The 12,812-nt window shown below is 30.9% G+C and overlaps 1 protein-coding gene across 1 annotated transcript in view; it reads right to left on the reverse strand.

Annotated features, from left to right (window-relative positions):
- Nucleotides 1-12,812, reverse strand: part of LOC129230091 (inositol 1,4,5-trisphosphate receptor-like) — a 135,374-nt gene that overhangs the window by 63,614 nt on the left and 58,948 nt on the right. Inside the window, exons 32-33 of the mRNA XM_054864485.1 lie at nt 11,989-12,114; nt 11,283-11,411 (exon numbers count right to left, since the gene is read on the reverse strand). Of these exons, the coding sequence (XP_054720460.1) occupies nt 11,283-11,411; nt 11,989-12,114 (255 nt within the window). The remainder of the gene's footprint in view (nt 1-11,282; nt 11,412-11,988; nt 12,115-12,812) is intronic.

Raw genomic sequence — 12,812 nt, forward strand, 5'->3', positions numbered from 1 at the left:
CAAATATGCGGCAGTGTATAATCGCACCTCATTAATTTTACTTTTTTTTTTTTTTTTTGAACAGATAATTGGCGGAAAATGCGTAGGGAATTAAGGTACTTAATTTTGTAAAGCAAAAAAAAATTTTTTTTCTTCATAAAATCAATTTTCCCTGATTTTTTGTTATTTTTTCAAAATTCCCTGATATTTCCCTGACTTTTCCCTGATTAATAAAGTTCCCTGACTTTTCCCTGATCTCCCTGATCTGTCGCCACCCTGGATCATGAAACTGATAAGAAATAAGTAAATAAATTTTCTTTTTAAATCCTCTTAATAATTTTAACTATACATGAAATCATTTTTTAACTAAATTCAATCATTTAATAACAGTATTCTGCATTCTTATAGAATTTATAATTATACTGAGGTAATAACTTTTAATAACAATATAAAATTAAGATATTTTATTCTGTGTTATTGTAGTGCATGTTTGTTTCAATATTCTTTTTATCAGTTTTTAACTAGATATTTATTTTCTTATTTTTGCAAAAAAAAAAAAAGGATTTCAAATTTATAGCACTGAAAATTGTAAAAAAATATTTTAATGAGAGAGACTTGTTTTGAAGAAAATGACAAGCAGTGTTTTTTATTTTAAAAAAAATTACTTTTTAATTTTCATAAAGGAAGTTCTATTAGGTTTTTGCTATACAAACAGTTTTAACATTTTAACAATTTGAAGTTATTGCAAGGGTAAAAATAGAGTTCAGCTTTAAGGAAATGGTAAATTTTGCGATAATTTAAAAAAATATATTGTGCCAATATGATTGTAATTATGATTGATAAATTTTTGAAAATAAATGAAATTTGTACTTTTATCATTATTTTTTATGGATAAAATCCAAATCGCAATTAAAAAGGCCCATATTTCATTTATTCTAAAGTGTTTTATATAAGTTGTCTTTATGATTGTCAATAAAACTAATAATTGGCAAAATAAAATGGTATATTGAAATTTTAGATTTTTATTATTACACTTGGATAATACTTGGCAGTGTATTTATACTTGGAATATTATTTTTTATTTTATTATTTTATTTTTAGTTATTTTGTTTTGGTGAGGGATAAAACAGCTAAGAAATTATATTTAATTATGGAAATATTAACCATTGCTAGATGCTTCTTTTTATGCTTGAAAATGTATAAATTGAATGTATTTATTAATATTCAACTTTAACACATACTCACATCAATGAGATCAATGGCAGAAATTTGCCCTTGTGCCCAGAACACCCTAGCATGCAAAAGTTGCTTCTAATAAATGAGCAGAAAAGTAAAGGTGAAGAAAAAGAAGCAGCACAGGTAAGTCATGCAAAAAAAGGTCAACTATAGAGGAGTAAACCATTCTCCAAATCAAAACGGCCATTGAAATGCATAAAAAATAATAAATAAAGAAATAAATAAAATAATAATAGAAATTATTAAGAACAAGTGAAGAGTATAGGAAACATAAGTATTATTCTTAGGTACAAATTTTGAAAGATTTCAATAAAAGCAATTGTATCATGCAATATATTTTCGAATGATAAGAAAAATTCAAACACTACTGACCTTAAAGCAGGAATTAGTAAATGGAGGGAATAAATCCAATCATTGGCTTAGCATAACCTGAGACAAAGACCCCAAGTCACTGACTCAACAACAATGAATGGTTGACAGGTTTTAAGTGGAACTAGTGGAAGAAAACTAATTACTTCCTACGCTTTGCTTTAAGCTCTATCATGTGACTTGGGGTCTTTTTTTTCACGAATGAAAGTCTTCACTCCCTCCATTTCATTTCTTTTCAATGCTTCTGACCAATAAATTATACATATCTTTAATTGACACTTTAAAAAGGCACAAAATACCTTAAACTAATTTATAAAATGATGGTAATTTTTTGAAAAAAAAATCATCGTCATTGGTTAAAGACCTCATGAATAATCTAAAGAAAGAGTTGTGATGTATAGTAAACTATCCGATTATCTGCAGACTTGGGTGGCATGAGTACCGCGAATAGTGAAAACTGCAGGCAATGATGTTCCCAGCATTTTTTCTGAGGGTATACTGACAGTAATCCATTATGCACAATATGTGTACCCATTCATTTACATAATATGTCATAATATGAAAATTTTTTGAAGCTTGAGGATATACACTATGTGTCTAAAAAATGTTTGAGAGTATACGGCATATATGGAGCATACCCTGTGGAAACATCACTGACTGCAGGTAATCAGCAGAAAGGGACAATTACGTTTATTTTCAAGATTAACATCTGACTGCACTGGTAACTAAAGCATCATACAAAGTCTAAAAATGTACAATACAGCAAAAATTTGTATTTCATATACTAAAGACCATAAAAAAAGAAAGAAAAAGTGTACTTAAGATGATAAAAGCTTTAAGAAATATAACAAAAGCAACAAGTTTTGAATTCACAATTCTTCGAAAAAAAAAATCAGACAGTTTTCAGTTCTTGCAGGGAAAACATTTCTTATTTCTTGACTGCTCTTTTCCTAGGATCGATTTTTCAGCTAACTATGCATCACTACCTTGCTCTTACAGTGAACCTTGCTAAATACAGTGAAACTTTGATGAGTCTAAGTTACAGGGAATGCGGAAAAAATTCGAGTTATAGAAAATTTGCCTAACCAAATACAAAAACAAAACACTAAAATAAAATACCATCACTGACACGCATTAAATTTATAATACGAGCAGAAAAGTGATAGAGTAATACATCAAAGATAATATCGTCGCCTCAAAGCAACAGTAGGACATCTTACTGTTATTCTTGAGATTAGAAATCTTACTGTTGCTCTGAAGCGAGGATCTACACTTGACATAATTAATGTTATTATAATTCTACAAATTCAAGAGTTTGTATAGGTTGAAAAACAAATTTATAATCTTATGTAGGATATAACAACTTTTACTTACCAGGAAAAAAAAATATTAAAAAAAAATTGTTACCAAACATTGCATGGGGAGAAATTTGTTTTTTTATTAAGTAGTCCTTGGATACTTTTAAAGCATCAAAGAGGGAGTAGGGAACATTCGAACATGATTCTATTAAAACACGCAATACATATCTGTTGTTTTTCTTGTAGGGATTTTTTGTTTTTTTTGCATTACCAATCGAAACAAGTTTTCGATTTTTCAAAATTGTTGAAAACTTCGAAGCACATTAAACTTTAATGCAATTTCCTTCTCTACTATGACACAATCGAAAAAACTCAATTTTTTCTTGGTAGCTGAAAATTTTAAATATTCGCTAAGTCAATTTTAAAGTTGTCTCAAACGTTCAGGAATCAATGAAACGGCACCATAAACATTAGTTTTCTATAAGCAACTTTGTGGAATACCACAAAATCCCAATAATAGTCTATAACCCCCCCCCTTTCCCCAAAAGTGGAATTATTCTATAATCCGAAATATATGCCTCCCTTCCTGTAATTTTTTCTATCCTATTTGGGTTTTGGTTTAACCAAGAGTAAGTTTTTCTTTTCTACTGAAGGAAATGAAGTAAACATTAATTTAGAACGGAAAAAAAAGATAAGTTATGTGCAAATAATTGGCTTCAAAGATTTTATGAGCCACTTTGTCTAGATGCCTTTTGATGCAATGCAATAGCGCCGATATTTTATACTTTTTAACTTTTTATTCACGAATATTTCGACTCAACGAAATTTGGCTCATAGAAAGTGAATAACATTAATTCACCATTCAGTGAGATGGGAATCAATATTCACTTTGGTTTATCGAAGTTTTTGGCTCATCTAAGTTCGACTTACCGAAGTTTCACTGTACTTCAGCAGTCCATTCATGTGTTGCAAAGCCATTTGCAACACATCAGGTGTTTTGTAATTGTCCTAATAAAGAAGAGTACCCTTCTCCCAGGATTGGTCGTGGATAATAAGGAGTTCACTGTACTTCAAAATGTATTTCTAAGCACTTGAAAGATAGATCTGGTACTCTTTAAAATTTAATGTGAGGCTACTGATTCCTTGAATATTTTAACTAGGATTTAAAGTAGCATTATTCAAAATCAATGTCAAATGATTTAAGAAGAGTAAAAAAATAACTTTAAAAGCTTTCAATGAGTTTAAAACATTTTAAGTATTAGAATTTGCTTTCTTTTCTTTTCCCTTAAATTTCAATGTTCGACAGATAAAATTGTAACTTTCAAAAACTTTTGTAACATAAGTTTGCTGTTTTCAAAACTTTGTTGTAAGTTTTTGAAACACTCAAGATATTTTAATTTCAAACAAACTGGGCTTTGCCCTCATTAAGATGAAAAACCTTTGTTCTCAAAAACAACATAACATGTAATAAAATGGCAACAGTCAAAGGTAGGAAGATGAGAAGGATTTGATGAGTCCTCAGTATCAAGAACCAAGAAAAAACGAGCTGATGTGTTTCATGACTTCTTTTTACTCAAATTTAATGATAATGTGACTCGGAGTAAGCGAAGAAACACTTTAAATATTTTCACCTTAAGTTAGTTGCAAACCGAAACAAAGAAAGCATTTAAAACAGATAAGTTTTCCCAATATTAGCAGTTTTAATGTGATTCAACAGTTAACTCTCTGAATATGGCCAAATTGTAACCAGATTTAAAAAATAAAAATAAAAAAACCCCGTTGCAAAAACATTTGTTGCATAGTTGGCAACCAAAAGCTTGGCAATATTTTGCCAAGTGTTTACCAAATTATAACACCACTTGAGTTTGCATTGAAATTAACGATTTTACCCCAAAAAGGTATAAAAGACCCTCTTTGGAATCAGTGGCGGATTGGTTGAAAAAATCGGCCCTGGCATTAGGAGGTGTAGCGGCCCTATAGCACTTATAGATATTAAATTTTACTTAACAATTGGGGTATCACTTAAATATGAGGAAATTTTTCTTAAAAACTAAATATGATTTATTTAAACGAAATTTAACAAATAAGAACACTTCTGCGCTTTAATAGTGAACAAATTGATACAGTATTAGCTAAACTTTATTTTGTGGGAAAATTGTGATTGTAATTGTCCATTTTTAAGTATTTTTATAATGCCCGGAACTTGATTGAATATTTCCATAATGATAACACTGCTTGTTTAGCATATCCTTTTCTGCAGTCATAACACATAACTTAATTGCCCTGTTTTATGAAACTCATCTAGCGATTGTTCATGGGTGAAAGACTAGGGCCGTCTTAGAACGTGATGGGTCCCTCAACACAAACACACATTACTGGGTCCTGTCAGAAAAATTCCCTTTTTTATACTGCCAGACCCTGACGACCCCCAGACTCGATACGAGATCAAAAACCTGGTGGGAGGGGTCGGGTACGAGTTTGGCAGCCCCTTAATTTTTTTTCAAACGCATGTATCAATACAAAGAGAGAAAGTGGACTTAGCTTTCGGGCTTCTGGGAATCATTAAAGTATTAGCAATATAAACTTAATGGAAAGATTAACATTGAGTCTGAAATAGGGGGGTCCAAGGGACCTTTCCCCCGGAAATTTTTCGAAATTGTAGTCTTAAAAACTCAATTTTAGGCAATATTTGGTGATGTTAGGGGAGCGTAGGTTCTGGGTTTCTCCTGCTGCAATTTTTCGGAAGTGGAAATCCAAAAACAGAATTTTAAATATGTTCGAGTATATGCTATGAAGAGCGGTTCCGAGGGCTCTCCTCTGAAATTTTTTAAAAAATATTAGCTCTGAAACCGCAGTTTTAGAAGATCTTTGGTGATTATAAGTCGAGATAGATTCTGAGGCCATCCACCAGAAAGTTTTCATATTGAAGTCTTAAAAGCCTTTTTTTGGTAAAGACTAGGGCACCGGCAGTTACTCGAAGTTAAGTTCCAAAAACGAAATTTTTGCTGACCTTCAGTGATGTTAGGAAAAGGAGTTTTCAGGAGGCTCACCCCGGAAAACTTTCGAAATTGAAGCACTAAAAACGAGATTTAAAACGTTCTTTGTTGATGATGCCGAGAGAGAGAGGAGGGGATGGGGCACTTTCCCAGAAAATGTTTGATACTGTTAATTTTAAAACACAGTTTTAAACCATCTGTGGGAGTGTTAAAAAAATGGGAGATGTTTGAGTGCTTTCCTCCAGCAAATTTTCGAAATTGGAATTCCATGTTATGGCGGGAGTGGATTCGGCTGTTCTCTTATGAAGTTATTCAAAATTGAAGCCCGAAAATTTAAATTTTACGTGATCTTCGATGATATTAAGAGGGGGAGAGGAGGTTCTGGGGACCACCGGAATTCTTTCAACATTGGTTTTATATCAACTTATTTTCTTTTTAAAGTGAGGGGCCTAAAACCGTGAGTTTGTACAGCGTACAGAATACTTTATGTTTCGTCAAAAAATGTTTGAAACTCACATTTCGGCGGCCTTTGATTTGATAACCTAAATAATGTAGAGTCTTTCATGGTCCTCAATGGTATTTTAAAATTGCATTTTTCAAAATAATTTTACGGAAAAAATATTTTGTCACTTTTATTCCAATTGTTATAAACAGGGTCGCCGAGAGCAAAAAGGGAAAAAAATGACATGTGTCAATTTTTTTCACAGGCCCCCTTCTACACCTTTAGCCATTAGGATATTTTACCCTCAGCACGAGTTCAATTCCGAGCCGGGCCCCTGTTCTAAAATTAAGCTGACATGACCTCACGTCGGCCCTTCTTGTAAGTTGCATTTCAGAGCAATTGTGAATTGTCATTTATAAATAAAAGTGTCAAAGAAACCAAAAGTATTTCAACTTTTTACGGCTGCTAAGGTTTCCCGTTTTTTTTTTTTAATTTATTCATTTATTTTTTATTATACCACTAAAAATATATTGGCAGCCCCAGTGCCCGACTAACTAAAAGTAAGGCTCGAGGTCCATATTGATTTGGAGATACCCTGAAGACTATGCAGAGTTTGATTTAAATTTTTAAAGCACGAATGCACTTTTGGAGGCATCTTTGTCTAATCACACAATTATGTATAAATCACTTATGTGCATTTATGAATCCCCTTTGGGCCCCCTCATAATCGTGACCAAGGAACTTCGTTACTGGCAAAATGATTAAAAATTCCCCTTTAAAGAAGTTTTTTTTCCAATTAATAGGTCATCATTTTCTTTTTTTTAATACTCGTACATGTATTTTTCATATCGTTGCAATGCTATGCATAATTCTTTGAAAATTGTGGAGACCCATAGGTACATGGGGCCCCAGAATTAGGCAGTCTGTGTGGTAATCAGGCCCTGGACAGCCCCATTTCAGAAATTCTCCCTCCCCCCTCTTGGTGACGGCCCTGCCTCCCTCCACCCGCAAGGTGTAGCCCATGCATAAAGAGGAGCTGAGGCTGTGTTTTGCGAATTTGCGTTATTCTAAACATATGCGCGCAAAACTTAAATTTTGCTGTTAGTAGGCAGGCCCGAAATACCTTGCTGTTGGTTGATCGGCCCAAAGCATGACCGGCCCACCGGGCAAATGCCCGGTTGCCCGCCGGCTGTATCCGCCACTGTTTGGAACATTCGAATGCAACCAAAATGGGAAGTGCACAACTAGACCCCACTAGGAGTATAGTTGTTTACTAGTACCAAATCTCAACTTTCTAGGACATACCGTTTTCGAGTTATGCGAGATACATACGCACATACATACGTAATACTGACCTCATGAGAAAACTTGTGTTGTAATTAACTTCGTTATTGTCAAAATGGATATTTCCGGTGTCTGAACATTCTTAGGCAAATCTCACGTGTGGTCGTGTAGAAAATAAAACTCAATATTCATTAGGTGGTGAGGAAAATGGAAATTAAGGACGATTTTTGAGTGAAATTCTTTTCACAAATACAATACTTCCTCTTTTTTTTAAAGGAAGTAAAAAAGATTTTGTTTTTATTCCTAAGGAGGTAAAGCAAATTTCAAAAAATTTAACTATTTGTTGTGTCAAAACTATACCTTCCACTATGTCAAGATAATGCCAAGGAAAATTCCTTCCTCTAAACAAAATTTACCAATTTCTCATCATTTACAGGCATTTTAACGAAATTCAGATCGTTTTTCAAATTAAAATAAAATAGGTGAATCCAGATCATAAATCATGCATACTTTTTGTAAAGCAGCAATTTAAACATTTTTGCGAAAAATTATCTGCACTGTTAAGAGTCAACCAATACTGTTTAATTTGATTTTATAAAAATTTAAATATGATTTTTTTTGAGATCTTCCAGTACACCATGGCATACCATATATTTCTTTTAGATTATTATTCAAGGATTGAGAATGAAAAAAAGTGATATTATGTTACATAAAAAAAGTGTGGTGAAGAATAGGTGTTTACTGCTATGGATTACATTAATGGAAACAAAGATCACAAACAACTTTCATATAGATACTAAATTTAAAAGTTAAAGAAGGGAAAAATAAATCATGATTAATTCACATTTTTGCAAAAATGATTAATATCCTGGTGAAAGGAATAACTCCCTGGATGCTAACGGCATAAAAGCTGGCAATATTAAAAGCCCTTCAATAAAAAGTGTGAGAACTGTCAGCCTATCACAAATTATTTTAAAATATTCCTTTCCACCTAGCATTTATGAAATGTAATTTACACTTGAGGTGCTTCACAGTAGCTTTTTCTTTTTGACTTGTAAAGAAAATAATAACTCAAGGGTACATTACATCCAATAAAAATAATGAAGATATGAATGAAGAGATGAAAATTTTTAGAAGCAAATTTATATATAACCATTTAACAGCTTTTTTGTCAAAATATTTTCTTTTAACACTAACTTAAAATTTAGTTTCAGATTCCTCTCCTCCCTCCTAATCCCTTAAAAAATACAAACATAAAACAAAATTATTCTTCCTTTTTTTTCCAGTTCGAACCATAAAATGCAAAAAGAAAAAGTATTACTCACTAATGAAAAAAATAAATTAAATAAATAAATAAAAATAGCATAATGATTCAAGTTACACATCTATAAAAAAACATTGGTGAAATTTGAAGCTGACATTTATTTAACAGCTCAGTAAGTGAAACATAATTATATTTCACAGACTTATAATTTTTGATAAAAAATACCTACGACTTTAAGATAGAAACATCCACAAATATTGGATTTTTATTCAGTAGAAATCAAGAAAGTATATTATATCATGCAATCATGCAGTGCTTGCATGCAGACAATACTGTATGACAAAACATATCCACCACCAGTGCTCATAGGGAAAAAAATGAATTACTTAAATGCACTCACCCATTATAATGAAGATTAGCAGGGCAGAAAATGTTAAAAAGAAAATAAGTAATATTAGAAAAAACTTCAGTAATTATTTTAGACATGTTGCAGCAAAATAAATCAACAACTCTCAAAATTACTTATTAATAATCAACACACAGAATAAAATTTCAGAAAACAAACCTAATACAAAAGAAAACAAATGCAAAATTATTTCATGAAAATTTCTCACACTTCAAACAAAAATCTAAGATAAATTTATTAAATGCAATCATGCCAATTCATAAATTAATACCTTACTGATCATTAAACCCATTGTCCTGAAAATGCAATACAAATATAAATACACGGGAAGTACATAATAGAAAAATACAGAATTCAGTTTGTGACTGAGATGACAAACAAATGAGAAAAACTTTTTTTTTTAAATCATAAATTCATAAACTACACTGTAATTGGTAAATTACAAGCTGAAAACAAAATTTAATTAATTTTGAGAATCAAAAAGAGTAATTAATGGAGTTTTTTTATTATTCATTTATTCTATGCACAGGACAAAGAATTGATATTTATAAATATTATAACAATAATTATGAAGATGTTTTTTTGTATCAAAGACATTATTATAATCAAAGAAACATAGTATAAACTTAGATACCTATTGTATGTTTCAGGCCTTTTCATTAAATAAATATAAATCTTGCTTAGAAAATATCTTAGCTCATTAGCCACACATTCTAAGCCGAAGTCTTTTTTAAAGCAGCTAACTTTTAATTAACAAACAAAGAGAAAGGCAATGTTGTAGTGAAATATGTCAAGAGAAACTGAAAGCCATAGAAAAGTAAAAATTTTACCCAATGTGACATCTGCTTCTAATTTTTGTGCTCTAATTTTTCTTCCAAAAATTTTACAATTTTTAAGTTCTAATTAAATACCAGTGGTGCCCACCTAGAAGGGTGGGCATGGCACAGACTGAGGCATTGAAGTTTTTAAGGGTGGGGGTGTTTTGAGAGGTATTTAAAATGAAGACAATAAAATTTTTAGCAACTATCAACACTGTAGATGAAGATCCTGTCTTTAAAGATCTCAAGCATCAGTGATTTAATAAGCACATACATTTCTCATTTACTTCTGCATAAATTCAATCCTATTTTCAATTTCCAACTTTTGTAAAAGATTCTTCGACTTATATACAAGCATAAACGGTTAGTGTTGACTCGAGAACGCATGGTGTGGGAGATATTTTTACATAGATAACCACAGCCAATAGAATGGGCATACTTGTTAGATTCTTTTCTCTCTAGTCTGAACCTTCATCTTGATGTTAACAGCAAAACGGGTACATCTAGCATGTTCAAGGGATCACACCATAAAGTTTACTGGATCAAGATTCATATTAAATTTCTATTGCTTGTTATAGTCAAAAACATGATATTTTGGGATGTTTTTTTTTTTTTAGCAAATTCACTATTTAGCGATAGAAAATCTTGATCAGAGTGGTGGTGGTAAGACTAGCAAGAAAAGAAAAGGGAAAAAAATCATAAACCAGTACAGATTTTTAGAGCTTCTATTTGGCATGAGGACACCAGAAATTAGTTTCAGACAAGTCTACAGATTTCAAATTGCAGGGAAATGATTTCTCTAGAATAAATGTAACCAATGGTGCCATGACTAGAGGGGTTGAAATAGTACTACAAAAATCCAATTGTAAAGTCACTGAAATGGCATAAGAATGGAATGCCTCAAAAGAGACTAAGTCACACTGAAAGAGAAACAGGGTAAACTTAAAAGTTCAACGAAGGACACTTGTAATGGTAACAGGGAGCTCTAACAAGAGCAACTAATGGGTGCTATGTCTAAAAAATAACATATTAAAACTGGATAAATTTGTGCTTCTTCTAACGTTGTTTTGTCTTCTTTACTATAACAGATACCATTTTTTAAAATCAGTGATATACAAAATGCACTTCAAAAACATATAAATTAGTGCAAAACAAAATACCAAAAACACAATGCTTAAAATTTAACTCACCTGGACAGTAGTACTCTGATCAGAAAATGGAGAATTAAAAAACGTTGTAATGATGTTCATGACAGAATTTGTAACGTAATTCTCCAGTTGTACATCTGCATGACGTCTGTCATGTGTTGCATTACAAACCTAGAGAAATTTGAATAACTGCATAAGATGAAATTAACATGCTGAACAGTTAACAATCAAATATAATGTTATGCATTAATGCAATAGCTCTTGCTCAGTAAAATTAATGATGTGCAAAGTTTCATTTTTCAAGAATAATTTTTTTTTTCTCTTAATATTTACTCTTTTAGGTAAGCACAAAAACAATAAACCTGATAAAATAAGAAAGAATGCTTATTAACAATCCACTTTGCCCTGTTCAAAACAAAATAGAAAATTTATTCATTAATTTTGGCTTGAAGTTCTACACAACTTTTTTTTAGACTATAGTAAATATAAAATGCATTCAACAAATTTCAATTGATGATTTTAATTAATAGCATGATTACTAAAAGTTTGGCAATACAAGTTTAAAAATAATATTTTGAAATGAAAAGTAGTTGGCATTGGTAAATAAGACAAAGCAGGATAAACAATCATTATAATAAAGCATCTAATTTTTTATTGGAGAAAATAAAAGTTTGAGACAAAATTTCAAGACTTATTTTTAGCTCTTCATTTCAAAATAGAAAATGAAATGGGAAAAATGAATACATACCATAGCCATATCCACAAGGAAATTTTCAAACAAAGTCCAAATGTGATTACTTGTGTAAATCTCTTTCATTTCTACTTCTGTATCAATAAAGCAATGACTAAGGAAATTGATATATGCTTCTTTAATCTGTTAAAAAGTAATGAAGATAAATGGAAATTATATGTAAAATCTTAAGTTTAAACTGATGAAATCTGATAAAAATATAAATCTCTGATTAATTGTTCATTTTTTAAAAAATCAATGCCTCAGTTTTAAAAAGACTTCTCTAATTTCTTTCTATTTCCCTATAAAATTGTCTACTAAATACTAAAACCTTTTATGTTGAAACTTTGATGAAGCACTACCAAACATTATTTGTCAGGTCAGCAGGTAAAAATATCAAAGTATTTAAAACAATAACAGCATAAAGGTAGTTTTGAGATGCAAAGATTTATTTTTCTACTTCTATGGTAAGAGATGACAAAATATTTGTTTAAAAACAAATCTGCTAAAATTAATTTTATAACTTTCCCCCTTACACTTGCAACCGTCCACATCATGTTAATTTCATTGATTAAGCAAAAATGTACCATTACCCTGATTTTCAAATGAAAAACATAAATAATTTAAGAATACATATTCTTAGAAAAACTCTCAAAGTTATAATTTCAGTAAAAGTATTAAGATCCAGTCTAAATGTAACCTGAGTGTGTCTACCTTTCAGCAACTTGTTGATGGGTCATAAGTTGTAAGCAACGGAAAGAATTGAGAAAAACAAAAACAAAATTTGCAGTACAATCTTGCTTTTTTTAAAAAAACATACATCCAAATTCTTCAGATGCATT

The sequence above is a fragment of the Uloborus diversus genome, chromosome 9 (genome assembly GCF_026930045.1).
Source record: "Uloborus diversus isolate 005 chromosome 9, Udiv.v.3.1, whole genome shotgun sequence".
Lineage (NCBI taxonomy): Eukaryota > Metazoa > Arthropoda > Arachnida > Araneae > Uloboridae > Uloborus > Uloborus diversus.